The sequence below is a fragment of the Girardinichthys multiradiatus genome, chromosome 3, assembly GCF_021462225.1.
Source record: "Girardinichthys multiradiatus isolate DD_20200921_A chromosome 3, DD_fGirMul_XY1, whole genome shotgun sequence".
Classification (NCBI taxonomy): Eukaryota; Metazoa; Chordata; class Actinopteri; order Cyprinodontiformes; family Goodeidae; genus Girardinichthys; species Girardinichthys multiradiatus.
In genome coordinates, this window is record NC_061796.1 from 9,188,213 (window position 1) to 9,208,306 (window position 20,094).

The following is a 20,094-nucleotide window of genomic DNA, read 5'->3' on the forward strand; positions in this document are numbered from 1 at the left end:
TGAACCTTCTCCAAGATCTACAACTTAATGGTCAAATACACTGCTCAAAAAAATAAAGGGAACACTTAAACAACACAATATAACTCCAAGTAAATCAAACTTCTGTGAAATCAAACTGTCCACTTAGGAAGCAACACTGATTGACCATCAGTTTCACATGTTGTTGTGCAAATGAAATAGACAACAGGGGGAAATCTTTGGTGATTAGCAAGACATACTCAATAAAGGAGTGGTTCTGCAGGTGGGGACCACAGACCACTTCTTAGTACCGATGCTTTCTGGCAGATGTTTTGGTCACTTTTGAATGTTGGTGGTGCTTTCACACTCGTGGTAGCATGAAACGGACTCTACAACCCACACAAGTGGCTCAGGTAGTGCAGCTCATCCAGGATGGCACATCAATGCGAGCTGTGGCAAGAAGGTTTGCTGTGTCTGTCAGCGTAGTGTCCAGAGCCTGGAGGCGCTACCAGGAGACAGGCCAGTACACCAGGAGATGTGGAGGAGGCCGTAGGAGGGCAACAACCCAGCAGCAGGACCGCTACCTCTGCCTTTGTGCAAGGAGGAACAGGAGGAGCACTGCCAGAGCCCTGCAAAATGACCTCCAGCAGGCTACAAATGTGCATGTGTCTGCACAAACGGTTAGAAACCAACTCCATGAGGATGGTATGAGGGCCCGACGTCCACAAATGGGGGTTGTGCTCACAGCCCAACACCGTGCAGGACGCTTGGCATTTGCCTGAGAACACCAGGATTGGCAAATTCGCCACTGGAGCCCTGTGTTCTTCACAGATGAAAGCAGATTCACACTGAGCACATGTGACAGACGTGACAGAGTCTGGAGACACCGTGGAGAGAGATCTGCTGCCTGCAACATCCTTCAGCATGACCAGTTTGGCAGTGGGTCAGTGATGGTGTGGGGTGGTATTTCTTTGGAGGCCTGCATGGCCCTCCATGTGCTCGCCAGAGGTAGCCTGACTGCCATTAGGTACCGAGATGAGATCCTCAGACCCCTTGTGAGACCATATGCTGGTGTGGTTGACCCTGGGTTCCTCCTAATGGAGGACAATGTTAGACCTCATGTGGCTGGAATGTGTCAGCAGTTCCTGCAAGATGGAGACATTGAAGCTATGGACTGGCCCGCCCGTTCCCCAGACCTGAATCCGATTGAGCACATCTGGAACATCATGTCTCGCTCCATCCACCAACGTCACATTGGACCACAGACTGTCCAGGAGTTGGCAGATGCTTTAGTCCAGGTCTGGGAGGAGATCCCTCAGGGACCATCCGTCTCATCAGGAGCCCAGGCGTTGTAGGGAGGTCATACAGACACCTGGAGGCCACACACAATACTGAGCCTCATTTTGACTTGTTTTAAGGACATTACATGAAAGTTGGATCAGCCTGTAGTGTGTTTCTCCACTTTAATTTTGTGTGTGGCACCAAATCCAGGCCTCCATTGGTTAATAAATTTGATTTCCATTGATGATATTTGTGTGATTTTGTTGTCAGCACATTCAACTTTGTACAGAACAAAGTATTCAATGAGAATATTTCATTCATTCAGATCTAGGATGTGTTATTTGAGTGTTCCCTTTATTTTTTTGAGCAGTGTATAATAAAATGTTTCCCTCTAATAGGACATTGAAGGTTAATTTTGTTTTGAAAAGACAGATAATCTTTAAATTCCCGGTTTAACAGAAAGATTTTATAATCTCTCGATTACTTATGTTAAAAAACTAAAATCTCTTCCTCTAAATGTATTGTTTTGGCTCACTCTTTTTGCCACTTGTACTCTGAGCACAACGTTTCCTTAGTTTTTACTTTAAATAAATCTCTGCATTTATAAATTCTGATTCAAACATTAAAAATGTCCAAAACATTATTGAAGTAATATTTGACGTATGTTCAAATCTACCATTCAACAGTGAAAACAGTGGTCAAAAATCTACCAAAAGACTGCAATGAAAAGCTTTAGTATCTTTCCAGATTGCAGCTGATCTGTTGATTTGTAAGTGTCTCTTAACTGTCCTCTTATTGCCTATTTACACAATACGCAGATCATACTGACCTAATGGCCTTGCTGTTTTACTATTCCAATATGTATAATATGTAATATATTACTCACTCATCCTGTTTTAATGATATTGATACTATGTATTGTATTTTCTTAGAAAAATGATATCTTCCTAAGTGTTGTAAGGGTCAAAAATCTATCCAGAGGTCCATCCTTGGATAAAACGTTTTTTATGGCATTTACAGGTTTTACACCCCAAGGTTTTGATACTGAGTATACATGAAGCTTTTTAACAGTTCTAGAGACATGTACTGAAGGCCTCACTATACCGAATTCTTTTTAACTTGCTTTAGCATGTTTTCTATACGTTTTTGCCAATTGTTTTCAAAGTCATAGCAAGCATTCATCTGATCTGCAAGTTGCATTGCAGAAAGACAAGAGTTATAGCCTCAATTTTACGGTGGGTCTGTTTAGCAGGACTGCCATTTGTGTCCTCCTCCTTTCACCTTAGCAGATCACTTGCGCCACCTAGCGTCCACACTTGAAACACGCAGTGCGTGACCAGTGACGTCCCCTGTTTACAACTGCCAATTAACACGTGGCGAACCCAAAGTAGAGCCTCCATTGGTCAGAATGGAACCGAAATGGGCGGAAACTCAAGTGCGAAGGACCAATGGAGTCTAGCATGCAAATTCCGTTTGAAATTTTGCCGGGAAATCTGAGTTTCGCGGGAGGGCTCTTGAGCGCGTAAACCGTATCCCTTCATTCATCAGGCCGTTTCCTGAAGCCATTTCTAGACGAGACGAGCGAGAGTTGCGCTACTTTTAAATCCGTTGCATCTGCCTAAATGCACGTTCTTAAGGAAAAATACTTTTTAAAAATCGATCATTTAGACATTCATCTTCACTTCGGTGGGATTATTTGTGTCTCTGCCGCGACGGATTAGCAGCTGTACGGGCTTTAAAGTTGAGACACAAGGAAGGGGTTACCCCGAATACGCAAGATGAGAAGAGGGATCTCCTCGGCTCCGGACAAAGTGATTTTAGCAGGGGTTGGGGGCTCCTCTCTGGATAATATCATTTTAACAACTGTCTCGGATCGTTTAAACCCTGGTCAATCCAATACCACGTATATCCAAATAATAACCACCCCACCGCCTTGTAACGTTACACAGACATCAAGTGTGTGTTTATCCGAACCTCAAGTTAACAGCGTTTATACAACTCCGCAACAAGCTGCTGCAAACGGAACCGGACAACGAGCCGTTCTGGGAAGACCGCCGGTAATAACCTCAACAGCTCATTTTTCACACATTTCTCAACTGCAAGCAGCCTCCAGTGTGATAAACGTTAGCCTGCTAAGCTAGCCGAGCTTGTTGTTCGGATAGCTAATGTTAGCTGCTTGGCCGGGAAATTCCCGCAACTAAACCCCAGCTATCAAGCTAACTAACTAAACCAAAGATGTTGCTTAGGAGTTTTGTTTACTCCGTGAAGGCAGGAGACAGATTTAGGTTTTCCAGGAATGCAGAGCTGACGTGTAACAGCGAGCTAGCGAACTTCAGGGTGCTTTAGGGTCCGCTTCACCTTTGAAGCCAGATGGAAAATATCGGTAAGGGATGAGTAGCGTTAGCGTTGGCCTAGTAGCTGCTGTTGATGTTTTTTATTTGAGGTTAATGGGGGTTGTTTGGCTGCTTGGTTTTAAATAAAGCTTCCTTATGAGACACAGGTAGCGAAGCTTGCAAAAAACACAAACTTCTACACGAATACAGCTTCGCCTCAGTTTGTAAACTACTCGATAATGATCTCCTGTCCTTTTCTAAAGATGCAAGCCAAGTTAAATCTAGCGTTAAACTGTATTAGCTTTCAAAGCTAGTAGGACTATTGATTATTACAACATGACGCGTTGTTCTCCCTGACCGATATTTTGCGCATGATTTTATAGGCATTTCTCTTTGTTAATAAAGTGACGCTGTGGTTCCTTTAATGCCAAGTAAAGAGAAACTCAAGTTTGCTGCTTTGACTCCCTTTGCACGTTTCCTGTTAATTGAACATGCACAAACCGCATGCATCAGTTTATGCAGAATTCAGGGCGTAGAGCTGTTCATGTTGGGAACCAGTTAGTGTGTCAGGCTGTAGCCATGGCCAGGCTGAGGGGTGAGGGGATCTGCTTGATGATATAAAATGGCTGACACTTAAACTGTCAGAGGACATATGCTTCCTTAGTCTTGTTATATTTTAAAGAATCAAAGACAAGCCTTTTGCATTTAACCATCTCCTGCAGAAGCCTCTACCCTCAGAGAAATTCAGTGTATATAAACATTGCTGCTTTGAAACCAAAACAGGGTGGGTTCTTGCAAAACACCTTTTGAAGGGGTGTTTTTAATATAGTATTTCAAATTTGATTTTGAATCCGACATATATGCAGGGATGTGTTGGAGCCCTGCAAGGCAACATGTCCCCAGGACATTAACTGGGGACCATTGTACTGTGTAATAATGACCCAAGTTGTGGTTGGGGGAGGTGTTGAAGAAACTGAAGCATACCGTTTCAGGAATGATTTAAAACCTTGACATTTGCCCGTGGTGCTTCTATACTGAAATAAGAAAAAATGAACTTTGTTGGACCTTATCAGCCAAAGTATATTAAAATTGCACTCATATGGTCTTTTGCTGGGCAATGATTTGACCTATACAATCTAAATGTTTGGTGTATCCCTGAAGTCTTTTGGGTTGTCCTGGTTAAACAGATTGGGGAAAAAATACCCAATCCTTCACAAATTCTGTAATACCATGTAGTCAGAAATGATGGCACAGGAGTTTGGAAATGATTGTGGCGCCATGAGGATTATGCACATTTGGCTGATCTTATGCACTCTTTGCGTAGGTAATATGGTGTGTTTCTATCTATGGGCTTTACTACTTAGTTGTGGGAAATGATGCATACCTTCACATTGCACTCAAGCCTGTTGTCAGATGATAGGTGACTATAAAGATTAAGTAGAACGTGCCTTGCATGGATCTATGATGTGGCCTTAACATTTTAAAAGTGGTTCCAGTTAGGTGTGAACCTGCATGGGGTTCTTTAAAGTATAACTGAGTGAAGTACAACAGTTTGACTTGATTCAAGCAAAAATGTACCACACACCATAATTGAAAACAGAAAGTAGCACCTGTTCTCACAGCCACTTAAAGAACATATTGATTACATTTAGAAGTTTGGTATTCTCTTTATTCTGATACAGATTTAGCAAACATTTAGAACATACCACTTTTTAGTTTTCAAGTAAATGCTTTTTGTGCAAATATTAAACATTTTAGTCATTCTGCTCCTTTTTTTTTTTTTTCTTTAGCAACAAATTACAATAGTTTAGTCAGGCACTCTGCTCAAGTAGCCAGATTGTGTTTGGCTTGACCGATAAGCCTATTGCAGTTTTCCCACTGTAGCTTTAAAACAACGGTATTTCATTACAAGTGATCGGAGCCACCACTAGACGAGCCATGACTGTTCGGTGTTTTTTTTAGAAATGTTTCCAAGTGGAATATTTTGTCTTTCTTGTAAGCCAGAAGAAGGGAAGTAGTAATCTTTCAGCCTGCTGACCGGCAGTGTACAGCAGCTGGTGTTAAAGGGCCAGTGCTGCCATACAGACAGAGCAAACACACAAGAACAATATTATGAAAATGAATTGCATTTCCAAAGTTGATCATACTTTCAGACCAGTGGCTTTTATATTCTTACTGTTGGGATGATTGCTCAGCATACCTGCAAACCAATAAGGTTTGGCATTAGGTGCTGGATGACAAACGTATTTATTTTAATAATGCATCTGCTCTACTACACAACAGTAATAGCATTCAGTCATATTTTGGAAAGTAGTGGAACCCACTGTGGGAAAGAAGTTTGCAACAAAATGAATTTCAACCATACCTGGTAGGGCTGCAATGATTAATCAATAGAAATAATCGTCAATTTAGTAATCGAATAATCGTTTACTGGAGTATACATACTCTAAAACATGCCGTTCAAAGAACAACCCACTAAGGGCAGTAAGTAGATGGAAGACTATATGATATTGCCCATCTATAGTTTTAAGTATTTGAGTTAGGATTTGGTTGTCAAGCTTCGTCAGACAAATGCCAATAACTTAAGCAGGGAGAAGTAATAACCTACTGCAAACATGTGGGATAAAAACATATTCAAATTTTGTGCTTTTCCACTCTTTCATAATATGCACGTATACAGTTGGCCGTTTTCAGGTCCATCTGTGACTTAGTCGAGCCTTTTGACAGCATTTTAGGGTGTGTGCACCAAGACTCAAACGAACAAGACCCTTACAGCAGAGATCCTCAGAGTAGTTGCATTGAGGTGTGCCTCTGTGAAACCTTTCATTAGTTCTGCTGTTGTGCCCATGGGTCTGGAGGCAGAGATGCACCACCTGTTGCATCCTATGTGAAAGCAACTTTATTACTTACCTATTTATTACATGCCTGCCAAATACCCAACATGAGCACACTTTTCTGTTACCACTCGCTTGTTCCCTTCCAGGCAAAAAGGCGATTGGCGCTTGATGATTCAGACCACCAGTACCAGTCAGAACCAGCCAAAACACCAAGAGGCAGAGGAGGAGCTGCTGCAGCAGCCAACGGGACACGATTAAAGACACCCAGAAGTAAGTCACAGGCTTTAGGGAATCGTCCAGCTCCTGCTTGTGCAATCAGGTCTGTAATTTACAGCACTGATTCATGACGGTCCAATTACGAGGTGCTCTGGAAACACTGAACCTTTGAACAGGTTTTTTAATCCACTTCCTGTCCTTTTTTATTTTTTTGCATTTTATATAATGCCGTCGTTTTGTTGGTATGGCTGCTTTTATTGTCTTTCCCTTTTTTTTAGGTCCTGCTTAAGAGTTGCCACTTTTTTTTGTTTTTTTTGTTTTTGAAACTCAGCAATAATTTATGAATGTCACTGGAGAACTGATTGGTTAAAGGCTTTAAAATGTTCAGTTTAGTCAAACACATCTACTTTAAACAACCTGTTTTGCTAGTGAAGAATTTGGTCTGATGTAGGAAAGCACAAAAGCTTTTGCAGGCAAAAACACAACAAGGAGCGGCAAGTGGTGCAAATTATTGAACTCAATTGTTAGTGGATCTTGGGGTTCCTACACAGTCTTAAAAATTCAGCTTTTGTGATTTTCTGCTCTGAATTAGTATAGAAAAGCAAAAAGACCACATACTGAAAATATTTGAATTTCCACAATTATCTTGGATAATTTAGAAGATTAAAGATTTAGAATTTTCTTAAAGTGCTTTTTTCACATTAAATACTGTTTAAATGAGATCTTCCATGCTTATTTACCACAGTCACAATATGTGTTTTTAAACACACAGTAAAGGAGTCAAAGGTCACCAGGTCGATTTTTATTTAGTTTTCTACCCATACGCCCAGACTGTTATAGAAACCGATGAAGAGAAAATTGAAATTCAAGTCCAGAAATTTGACGTCTACGAGTTCTGCATTCTTTGACTCTCCCAGTGGTGCTGAATCACTAGTGTCCAGTCTTCTTGAAGATTTTAGATGGTGAACATTGTGCTGAAACAGTTCTTCAGGAACCAGAAGCTAAGAGTTCTTCTCCGAGCCCATAAGAACTAGTTGGAAACCCATTCAGGTTCCTGGTGTAAACCTCTCTGACTCATACATAGCTGTAGGGAAATATGTTTTTAGATTATTATTCTTGAATGCTTAAATGTCTTGACGTGCCCTAATATATTTCAAATAGTGTTTTTTTTTTATTTAATAATGTTCTGGGGATTTCTTAGGTCAGTAGAGGGTTTAAAAAGTGTAATATTTCACAAAAGTGTGAGTTAAAGAAAATTTTGGTCTAAAAGTAGTGGTCTTTAAAGTATAATAAACGAGTGTACCGAGTGGGTTGAGCTGAAAAAGGTAACATAATGGCATACAACCTTTACTCCTTTATTATAACAACATTTTCACATGCAGATTATTGAGCCTAATGCTCTCCATGTGTGTCCTACAAAGCCTTTGGGTGGCGGCTGGGGTCGCCACAGCAAGTCGGTACGACTCCCACACGAACTTGTGAAACTTTTTATGCAGAATGCCCATCCTGATGCACCCAAGAATCGGACCCGGGTCCCCCGTATCAACAACACAGATTTAGCTCGCCGCAGCACAAAGACTCCATACAGCCTATGGAATACAGTATATTTGAAAAAGGAGTAAATTTGGTTTGATATTTTACTTTATTTTTAAAAGAGTTGTCATTCATGTGTTTCTGTTGGTTTGAGATGCCTGTCAGGTTCTGTTTTTTTACTCATTAAACCATAAGGAAAAGATGTGCTTCTCACCTTAAAGGACACGAAAGACTAAATCTGGGTTTGGTCTAATAAAAGCTAGTGTATGATAGTTCTTGCACATGTGGAATCGATTACACCTCTGTGTCGGTTTTGGAAAAAAGCACATCTGTGTTTAATGTTTTCTGATCATTCCTGGTATGAGTAATTATGGTTTTAGTTTGCTGGTAAAAATGAAAATCCTGGGTCTGTGTAAGCAAGAATATTCATATTTCAAGAAAAAAAGGTTGTTGGAGGTGTTAAATGTCTTTTTTTCCCCTCACTCTTAGCCCCCAAGTCTCCACATGAGAAGACGCGATACGACACTTCGTTGGGCCTGCTCACCAAGAAGTTTGTGGATCTGCTTGCTCAGTCATCTGATGGTGTTTTGGACCTCAACCTTGCTGCCGAAACCTTACAGGTGAATTCATATTTAAAAAGAAGAAACTTAAGTTTGTGTAAGTTGGAAGTAATGTAAATTATTTTTAATCCATTGCAGTGTGTTAGCCAGAAATAGGAAAACTAGATGTGTAAATTTGAGAACTCAGTGTGTGCATTTCAACATGAATCAACTTTCATCAGAGAACAACACTGAGGCCCACTGGTCCTTATTCCAGAGTAAATACTCCCTGGCCCATGCAAGATGATGATGCCTGTGCCTGGTGGTGTGGTCAGGTACCCTTGCAGGTCGTCTAGCACACAGACCACACTGATGTAAACCGATCATGGTCTGATGTGACATTTGGGTGCCTCTCAACTCCCTTAAATGTGCTTGAACTTCAGTGGCATTCAACATCCAGTTCTGCAGGGCACTGTTCACAATGAAACGGTGTGCGATGTGGACAAAGGACGTCCACTTCTGTGCCTTTCTGTGACTTCCAGTCTCGCTGATTCTCTGTTACAACCTGCCGACGACACTCTGTGCCATCAGCTGTGCCATCTTGGATGTAGACTGTATGAAGGCATTAGGCAAAGCTGATTTGCATGGAAGTGTATTGCTGAGTTTAGCAGGTTGTTAAAATGACCATCGCTACCTGGCTTATCCCGTATTCTTTTTCAGGTCCAAAAACGGCGGCTGTACGATATCACCAATGTGTTAGAAGGTATTCATCTAATCAAGAAGAAGTCAAAGAATAACATTCAGTGGATGTAAGTAATCATTGTCTCACACTCTGTCCTGCACATATAGATTTAAAATGTTTAATGATGTACAGTGATGCTGGGTGCCTAAATAAAAGGCTGTTAATCATCCTTCTAAAACTGAAGCAGTTCATTTCTCGTCTAATTTATCTACAAACACCTTCCTGTGATCTGTAGATCGACACTTAGAGCCAACAGGTCTGTCCTTTACAGCAATGCAACGACTTTGCTGGTATCTTACGTTGTTTAATAGAACACACTGCATCACAAACAAAACCCCCTGAATTTTTATCAACAAACATCCCCACCTGAAAGTAGCCTCAGGTGAAACCTTGCTGCATTTGATGTCTCCTAATTTTGCATCTGAATACCTCCTTCATCACCTTCTAATCATTTCAGCTAAATGAAAAGGAAAGCGCCTCTAGTATTTCTGTCCGAATCAGAGATGGTTTCAACATACGTTTCAGCTGTACAGGTGCCAAAATAATGGCAAGATGATGAAATCTGCTAGTACCACCGTGCATTTGGGAACAGTCTTGCCCTGAGCCTTTTTGTCACGTCACATTCACTAACTTCCATGTGTTTTTATTGAGATTTTATGTGATGATTAGTACAGCAGCACATGGTTGTTAAGTGGATAGAAAAGGATACCGTCAGGAGTGCCATCAGGAGTTACCCAATTAGTAAACTTATTGTCGCCGGAAATGTATTGGAGAACAAATTGCATCATGAAGAACAAGGAACACGGCAGACAGGTCAGGGAAAAAGTTGATAAGCAGGATTATGTTATAAAACATTGCGAGCTTTGAACATCTTACTCAATCAATCGGTGATCTGAAAATAAGAGTACGGCACAACTGCAAACCTACTAAGCTATAGGCACAAACCTTAAATTGACAGGCCATACAAAGAGAGCATTAATCACAGATGCAACAAAGAGGCCCACACTATGGAAGATCTGCAGAGGTCCTTCATGCGGGCGGTAGAATGTAACGAGAGGAAAACTATTAGTCGTGCCCCCCATAAATCTGGCCTCTGTTTGGGAGAGGCAGGAAGAATAAGATGTTTGCCACAAGCTGTGTAGAAGACACAGCCACATTCTCTGGTAAGATGAGAACCAAATTGGAACTTCATCTTTACGGTAAACGCTTTTCTTCACAAGCGACTGGGAAGTTGGTAGGAGTTAACTAAATCCAGGCCCCTCCTGAAAATAAACTTGTTAGAGGCGGCAAAGGACTGGAGATTTAGGCGGAGGTTCATCTTCTATCAGGTCACCAACCCTAAACGTACAGCCAGAGCTGTATCAGAAGGAATGAGTCATTATTAGGACTCTGCAGAACATGATAACATGTTTAGGTGGTACTTTTGCCAGTTCAATAAAGTGTGGTGGAGCAGGGATAGATTTTCAAGTTGCAGGACTAAGGTTCAAGAGGCCTAGAGTTGGAGATCCCTGCCTGATGTACAAAGCTGTTAGGGACATGAATCAAAAGAACAGCAGCTGTACCTGAAATTAGGGTCTTCAACGTATTATTATTACAGGGGCAGAATATATATGCATCCCACACTTTTTAGATTTCAATTTAGAAAAATAGTTTTATGCATCTTTTTTCCCCTCTTCACAATTATGCACCACTTCGTGTTTATGACATAAAATTCTTAGAAGTTTGTGGTGGTAACATGCATGAACTCATACCTCATCATTTTTCTCTTTCTCTTTAGGGGCTGCAGTCTGTTGGAGGTAGAGGGGGCTCTGAGCCAAAGGCAAAGCCTCACAGCCGAGGTTTCTGCGCTGGGCGAAGAAGAGCAAAGGCTTGAACAACTCATCCAGAGATGCAGCCTCGATATAAGACACATGAGCGAATTACCAGGAAACCAGAAATATCCTTTTTCTAATGTGTTGATTTTTGTACGTGTCTTAATTTCTGCTTAAACCCCGGAGTGTCAACATTTTTACAGAACACAACTATCATTTATTTTTTTGGCCCTTTCCTGAGTCAGGTTTCTAGGTTGCCCTGCTCCCAGTCATCTCTTCAGTTTTCACCTCAAATCTTCTATGAGATTCAGATCAGGGCTTTTTCGTTGGCCACTCCAAAGCAACTAACTTGGTGGTATGCTTAGGGTAATTCTCCATTTGGAAAACCCGTTTGCGTTACGCGTTCCTTGATGAACTTTTGAGATGTTTCTTTATCATTTTTACATAATGTACTTTCCTTATGATGTCATCTATTTTGAAGAGTTCATTTTTCTCTCCGGCATCAAAACACTGATACCAAATTATGCGGCCGCCTCCATACTTCACAGTTGGGGTCGTTTTCTCAGGCTTACAAGATCCCCCTTTGTGTATCAATGGTCATCATGGCCAGACACTTCACTTTTAGTTTCATCAGACCACAAAATATGTCTTGAAATTAAGGTCCTTGTGAGTTCATTTGCAATCTGTCTTTTTATGTTGCTTTTAGAGTGATGGTGTCTTCCTCTCTGCGTGGCCTTTCGGCCTTTGTTCATTACATCAAATGCTTTTGTTTTTGGGTAGATACACACATTTTGCACCAATAGCTCTTCTTCTCTAGCACACAGAACCTGTGTCCTTCCTGAATTGTATGATGGCATATATAATTGCTGAAGAGATGAGCATGGCACCTTCAGACATGCGTACGTTGTATGCAAATATGAACCAGACTTGTGGAGGTCCAGAGTTTTCTTCCTGATGGCTTATCTAATCTCTTTCTTTCATGTCATACAAGGAAGCTTGTTGACTGAGATATTGCCCTAAAATTAACTTGTGAATTAATGACAGCATCACTCGAGTTTCCCAAGCTGTTTAAAGGCATTTTAATCTTAGCAAGAATGCTTCTGAATTTGAAGAAAGAATAAAAAAAAATCATTACAAATTATTTCTCTCATTATTCTGGCATTAAGCAAAAATATATATATTAGGTAATCCTACCTGCGGCATGTCGTTTGGCTATAGTCATATTTCTTTAACCCCGTTGTTTGCACATATGCTTATATAACGTACCAAGACATCAAGCAGTTGGGGAGCCTGAAAGAACAGACTGTTATTGTCGTCAAAGCGCCGACAGACACTAAACTGGAAGTGCCAGACCCTAATGAGGTTTGTTCAAGTTCCCACAGACGCACAGGCTGGATTTGTTTGTTCGTTGTTCTCTCGTCATCTGACGTATGAGATGCATTTTGCCGAATGATGATGCTTAACATTTGATAAAACCTGTTAGTATTGAATTCAACTGTAGATTATGTGTTGCTTTAATTTTTGCATATATTGTAATCTGCAATTATGTGGACAGAATGGAGATTTGTTTTATTAGTCTGTAAATCTCACAGATGTGTTTTACTCAGCTTTACACTGGACATACACTCCTGATCAAAATCTTAAGAAATCTTGGGGAAAAAAATGGTCAGAATTAGCATTTTGCACTGTTGGATCTTAAGAAGTTTCCAAGTAGAGCTTCACAATGATAACAGAAGAAATGGGAGCAAAAGACAAAACGTTTTGAGCAATTTATTGAGAACTGCATTTCAACTCAAACATGCTTTTGTCAGCAGATCAAATGTTTAAGACCATAGCTTTTAAAAGCCAAAATCTGCATAGATGTTTGGATTCCATGTCATTTTCTGTCAAATATTCACACTGTCAGGACCTCCTGATGGCAAAAACGTCCACTGCCTGTTGGTGTTTGGATTGTTGAGTATAAGCAAGGTCGCTCACAGCGTGCCATCACTGCTGAGGTTGGACACATTAAGACAGCCATTTTGAATTTCTGAAAAGATAATAAAGGTTATGAAACAAAACAATTCTAGTTGTAAACCCAAAAACATTTCACTGGCCCTGAGCTGTAGGGATCCGATTGGCTGTCCGTCTAGACACGGGACGATCCTCGACCTAAATTAAGGCCGTGGTGTCGGTGACCGCACCAATAACCATCAGACGGCAACTGCGCGAGACATGTCTCCTTCAACGACACAAATTTGCCCGCTTGGACTTTGCAAGGGACTGCCATCATGTTATGCCGGGTCGCCAAACTGCGGCTGGCCATGTTTAGATGCACTGGGCATCCCTCATTACTGAGGGCCCTTGTCTGTCTGGTAATAACTGGGTTTTTCAACAGGACGATGCTGCAGTTCACAATGCCTGCCTGACAAAGGACTTCCTCCAGGAGATTATCGTCACTCTTTTAGACCATCCTGCCTGTTCGCCTGATCTAAATCCGACCGAGATCATCTGGAGTTGGATGGCAAGGGATGTTTACAAAAATGGACATCAGTTCCAGACAGTGATGCCCTTTGTGAAGCAATTTGAATTTAGTTGGAGCAACGTTCGCACTTGTCTGGAAGCACTTACTTCCAGGATGCCTAAACGACTGTTAGAAGTGATGAAGAATGGTGGAGCTACTCATTACCGAGTCCTTTTCTGTGTTCAGGTTGTTTTCAGGTTGTTTTTGAGCCGACGTCTTAAACGTTTGATCAACTCATGAACAGCCTATTTCAATTAAATTGCTGTCAATAAATTGCTCAAAATATTTTGTCTCTTGCTCCTATTTCTACTTTGACATTGTGAAGCTCTACTTAAAACCTTCTTAAGATCCAGTAGTGGAAAAAAAAAAATTCAAATTTTCTAACTGGTCTTAAGATTTTGATCAGATGTTGATATGTAGTATTTTTGCATATTTTGGCAGTTTTCTTTTTACCCATTTCTTAAGGCAGATTTACAAATTGTCTCTTGTGACTGACCTCGACTGCATTTATTGTAGATGCAGGTATAATGCTGGTATGTTTGAATTCTTGTTTTCTTTCTCCAGAGTCTGTCCATCCACCTCAGCAGCACGAAGGGTCCTATTGAAGTGCTTTTGTGCCCAGATGAGGAGAATGACATGAGAAGTCCTGTTAAAAACGGCGACACTGACATTAATGGAAACTCTCCTTTCCTAAAAGTTGTGCAAGGTTGGTTTCAGATATCATTGAGCAGTATTTTACATACACTGGTTTTTATAGACTAATATAATGCAGGGCTGATGGCACTCTGGTGCCATGCCAGATGTCCAGCGCACCTGTGGGCGATAAAAATCGGGTTTGCCCAGAGATTAAACAGACATTCCTCTGGATCTAACATAGCGTTTTACCACCAAGGGAACTGTCATTCTTGAACTGGTTTGTTTCATGTGGGGGGGAGAAGCTTAATAGGACCACAGTGGAGCTTGCTGAGCTGCGTGCAGTGTTCCCTCTAATCCAACAATACAGCATCCATAACTACAGTTAATACGGAAAAGGAGACGGCGACCCGTCTCCAGCTTGAACCTGCCCACGGGTGACGTTACGGTTCACGCAGAAGCATAAAGTATTCTGTGGCGTTTGTGCTTTGGAACCTCTTCTTGTTGGTGGAAACACTCGTCACCGCTTCGAAATCACTCTGGGATTCAGAACGGGCTCCGAACCATGTTGGTGGGAAAGGGGTATCAAGAGTTTAATAGAGTTTTAAAGAGCTCTATCTGAAAAGCTAAAGAGTGGCAGGTTTTCACTCATCATCGATGAAGCCAAGGACAATGGTGTGGATAGAATTTTAAATGTACTGGTCCGATTTTATGACGAGGATGCAAAAACAAAGTGTAATAAAAACTGGCACTGTTTGGAAAGCAGACCATACAAAAACCTAATGACACTTAATGACAACAGTCACAACCTTTAAAAGTGTCGTTAATGCTCATGATTCATGTCATGTTTCTGACAGGTTCATGACTCCCTTACGCCATTCCCTTTAATTAAAGTCATTTTACTAATTCTTCTCGCTCTTGTCAATAGGAAGTGAATTACTTCTGGTGATTTTACAGCTTTAGTAGCTGTTGTTGTGAAAGCACACTTAGAGCAATAGGCACGCAGTGAAGTGCTTAGTTAAAAGCAGGGATGGATTGCTGAACTTGTCTACCAGGCCCACGGGCCTAAGAGCTCAGAGGGCCTTGAAGTCTGGGGCTCTGCCCAAAGAATCTACTGTATAGGGTCACATTGGGTTTGGCCATCACCTGTCGTCTATTTACATCCTCAAATTTCATCAGAATCTATCCTTTAGAGGGCTATTTTTCAATAATTTCTCCTGGGGAAGTATATTATTATATCCTTGATTAAAATGCATGGATGACCAGTGCTTCTTATACAGGTCCTTCTTAAAATATTAGCATATTGTGATAAAGTTCATTATTTTCCATAATGTCATGATGAAAATTTAACATTCATATATTTTAGATTCATTGCACACTAACTGAAATATTTCAGGTCTTTTATTGTCTTAATACGGATGATTTTGGCATACAGCTCATGAAAACCCAAAATTACTATCTCACAAAATTAGCATATCATTAAAAGGGTCTCTAAACGAGCTATGAACCTAATCATCTGAATCAACGAGTTAACTCTAAACACCTGCAAAAGATTCCTGAGGCCTTTAAAACTCCCAGCCTGGTTCATCACTCAAAACCCCAATCATGGGTAAGACTACCGACCTGACTGCTGTCCAGAAGGCCACTATTGACACCCTCAAGCAAGAGGGTAAGACACAGAAAGAAATTTCTGAATGAATAGGCTGTTCCCAGAGTGCTGTATCAAGGCACCTCAGTGGGAAGTCTGTGGGAAGGAAAAAGTGTGGCAGAAAACGCTGCACAACGAGAAGAGGTGACCGGACCCTGAGGAAGATTGTGGAGAAGGGCCGATTCCAGACCTTGGGGGACCTGCGGAAGCAGTGGACTGAGTCTGGAGTAGAAACATCCAGAGCCACCGTGCACAGGCGTGTGCAGGAAATGGGCTACAGGTGCCGCATTCCCCAGACCTGGGCTACAGAGAAGCAGCACTGGACTGTTGCTCAGTGGTCCAAAGTACATTTTTTGGATGAAAGCAAATTCTGCATGTCATTCGGAAATTAAGGTGCCAGAGTCTGGAGGAAGACTGGGGAGAAGGAAATGCCAAAATGCCAGAAGTCCAGTGTCAAGTACCCACAGTCAGTGATGGTCTGGGGTGCCGTGTCAGCTGCTGGTGTTGGTCCACTGTGTTTTATCAAGGGCAGGGTCAATGCAGCTAGCTATCAGGAGATTTTGGAGCACTTCATGCTTCCATCTGCTGAAAAGCTTTATGGAGATGAAGATTTCATTTTTCAGCACGACCTGGCACCTGCTCACAGTGCCAAAACCACTGGTAAATGGTTTACTGACCATGGTATCACTGTGCTCAATTGGCCTGCCAACTCGCCTGACCTGAACCCCATAGAGAATCTGTGGGATATTGTGAAGAGAACGTTGAGAGACTCAAGACCCAACACTCTGGATGAGCTAAAGGCCGCTATCGAAGCATCCTGGGCCTCCATAAGACCTCAGCAGTGCCACAGGCTGATTGCCTCCATGCCACGCCGCATTGAAGCAGTCATTTCTGCAAAAGGATTCCCGACCAAGTATTGAGTGCATAACTGGACATGATTATTTGAAGGTTGACGTTTTTTGTATTAAAAACACTTTTCTTTTATTGGTCGGATGAAATATGCTAATTTTGTGAGATAGGAATTTTGGGTTTTCATGAGATGTATGCCAAAATCATCCGTATTAAGAAAATAAAAGACCTGAAATATTTCAGTTAGTGTGCAATGAATCTAAAATATATGAATGTTAAATTTTCATCATTACATTATGGAAAATAATGAACTTTATCACAATATGCTAATATTTTGAGAAGGACCTGTATGTCTGAGCCCACAAGACCATGAGCCCACAAGACCATAAATCCCCATGATTTTAAGGGTTTAAATGTAAAGGTTATTTTCACATAATATTATATGTTACGTGATAAAAGTGCGTTAGCCCACCCCCACCTCATGTCCACCTTCCAGTCATGGAAAAAAATTCAGGCTCAGGATTTTTCCATTTTCTGCTCTGCATAATGTCTTAATTGTTGCTTTTTGTATATATAATAGATCATTACAGTTTATAGACTTTTCTAGTTCAGCTTTATACTGGCTCTGTAAGCAGGTGATCATTAGAGAATTTTAGCTCGTATATCACAAGTTTTTGGTACATTTATGTCAGAAAAATTGTCATTCCAAACAGTTGTACTTAAAGTAACCTGGAGAAAAAAGATAAACTGAAGAATGGATGGTCCCAATCATATCTAAGGTATCGAATCAGTAAAGTTATTTTTTATTTGGATATTTTTAGGATGAACCAAGATGGCGCCGACGATGGCCGCCTCGGAGCTTTGCTCTCTCTTTGTTTTTGTATTTTGTGTGTTTTTATGTTTTTCGAGCCATAGTACTGCGGTCTCGAGCCACAATCCTGTGGTCTCATTCAGTAGAGAGGAACTTCTCAACATCAGAGAGTCCTCTCTTGGGATTTTTTCACCATCTTTCATTGATCCGAGGTTCACTGAGCTTCTGGCGAGCAGAGCCGCAGCACTCCATGGGATACTGCACCGAAAGCGTCGGAGGGGAAAGCACGCTGGTAAAACTCCGCAAAAGAGGACTTCGCCAACCACTGCCTTCAATCCACCTGGCAAATGTCCGCTCTCTAAGCAACAAGATGGACGAGCTGCTTCTTCTCACCGGTAAAAAAACGGACCTCCGCGGATCAGCGGTTCTCTGCTTCACCGAGACATGGCTGACTGAAAACATCCCGGACCACGCACTGCTGATGCCGGTCTTCCAGCTGTTCAGAGCGGATCGCAGCGCGGAGCTATCGGGGAAGAAGCGAGGTGGCGGAATCTGCTTTTATATAAATGAAGGTTGGTGCAGAGACGTAAAAGTGCTGGGAAAACATGTAGTCCTGATCTGGAGTCATTTTATATAAACTGTAAACTGTTTTATTCGCCGAGGGAGTTTTCCTCGTTTATAATAATTGGCTCATATTTTCCACCGCATGGCTGCACTTCTACCGCTAAGAAAAGCTGAGCTGATTACAGACGTGGAGGAAAAAATACACGGACTCTTTCATCATAATACTGGGAGATTTTAACAGCGCAAACCTCTCAGATGAACTCCCCAAATACAGACAGCATATTATGTGTCCCACCAGAGACAAAAACACATTGGACCATTGTTACACAGCTTTAAAGGACTCATATCATGCTGTTACCAGGGCTGCTCTGGGTTTTTCGGATCATAATCTAATCCACCTCATCCCAACCTACAGACAGAGACTAAGAGCTTCCAAACCCAAGGTTCACACTGTTAAGAAGTGGACTGAGGAATCAAAGCAGCTGCTACAGGCCTGCTTTGAATGCACAGACTGGACTGTTTTTGAAACCTCAGCCACTGACCTAAACCAACTAACTGATGTGGTGACATCATACATCAGTTTCTGTGAGGACATGTTTGTGCAGACCAAGACCTTCTGCACGTTTGGGAATAACAAGACATGGTTTACTCCACACCTCAGGAATCTGCGCAGGGAAAAGGAAGAAGCTCACAGCAGTGGAGATTAGGCGCGGTACAAGCAGGCCAGGAACAGAATCAGAATCAGCTTTATTGCCAAGTTCGTACATACAAACAAGGAATTTGACTCCGGTACACTTTGCTCTTTTGTTCTGTTTTTGCATTACAGAATATACATATTTACAATGTACAATGCAATATTCTGCATTACATAATATACAAATGTACAATTTACAATGTACAATATACACATATCTAATAGAAAAGGTGCATTTGCAACATCTGTATGCTGTTGTTCTGTACTCTATTGAATGTTCATCAGAGAAACAGCCTGGGGGAAGAAATTGTCTCTGGCGGCTGGTTTTAGTAAACAGTGCTCTGTAGCGGCGGGCTGAAGGTAAAACTCTATAAACAGTTTATGTGCAGGGTGTGTGGGGTCTGCAGAGATTTTGGCAGCTCTTTTCTTGACCCTAGACCTGTATAAGTCCTGGATGGAGGGAAGGTCAGCCCTGATTATTCTCTCTGCAGTCCTGATTATTCGTTGCAGTCTGGACCTGTCCTGTTTTGTGGATGAGCCGAACCACACTGAGATGGATGAAGACAGGACAGACTGAATGATGGCAGTGTAGAAGATGACCAGCAGCTCCTGTGGAAGGTTGAACTTCTTGAGTTGCCTCAGGAATTAAAGTCTCTGCTGGGCCTTCTTTCGAACACTGTCTATGTGTGAAGACCATCTCAGGTCCTCAGAGATGGTGGTTCCTAAGAACCTGAAGTGGTCCACGGCCGATACAGTGTTGTTGAGGATGGTGAGGGGGGTGGTGTTCTCCGAAAGTCCACCACCATTTCCACAGTCTTGAGTGGGTTGAGTTCCAGGTAGTTCTGACTGCACCAGTGTATCAGCCGATCCACCTGCTGTCTGTATGCAGACTCATCACCGTCCTGGATCAGACCAATGACAGTGGTGTCATCTGCAAACTTAAGGAGTTTCACGGACGAGTCCGATGAGGTGCAGTCATTTGTGTACAGGGAGAAGAGTGGGGATAGAATACACCCCTGGGGGGCACCAGTACTTATTGATCTACTGCGGGAGAAGATGACCCCCAGTCTCACCTGCTGTTGTCGGTCTGTCAGGAAGCTGTTGATCCACTGACAGGTGGAGGCTGGGACGTTGAGCTGGGT

General features: G+C 41.8%; 1 protein-coding gene across 1 annotated transcript in view; it reads left to right on the forward strand.

The window, feature by feature from the left end:
* Positions 1 to 2,753: 2,753 nt before the first annotated feature.
* Positions 2,754 to 20,094, forward strand: part of LOC124866374 (transcription factor E2F3-like) — a 28,117-nt gene continuing 10,776 nt past the window's right edge. Inside the window, exons 1-7 of the mRNA XM_047362128.1 lie at positions 2,754 to 3,296; positions 6,556 to 6,679; positions 8,648 to 8,778; positions 9,418 to 9,506; positions 11,217 to 11,375; positions 12,498 to 12,612; positions 14,318 to 14,459. Coding sequence (XP_047218084.1) covers positions 3,018 to 3,296; positions 6,556 to 6,679; positions 8,648 to 8,778; positions 9,418 to 9,506; positions 11,217 to 11,375; positions 12,498 to 12,612; positions 14,318 to 14,459 — 1,039 coding nt within the window. The 5' untranslated portion in view covers positions 2,754 to 3,017. The remainder of the gene's footprint in view (positions 3,297 to 6,555; positions 6,680 to 8,647; positions 8,779 to 9,417; positions 9,507 to 11,216; positions 11,376 to 12,497; positions 12,613 to 14,317; positions 14,460 to 20,094) is intronic.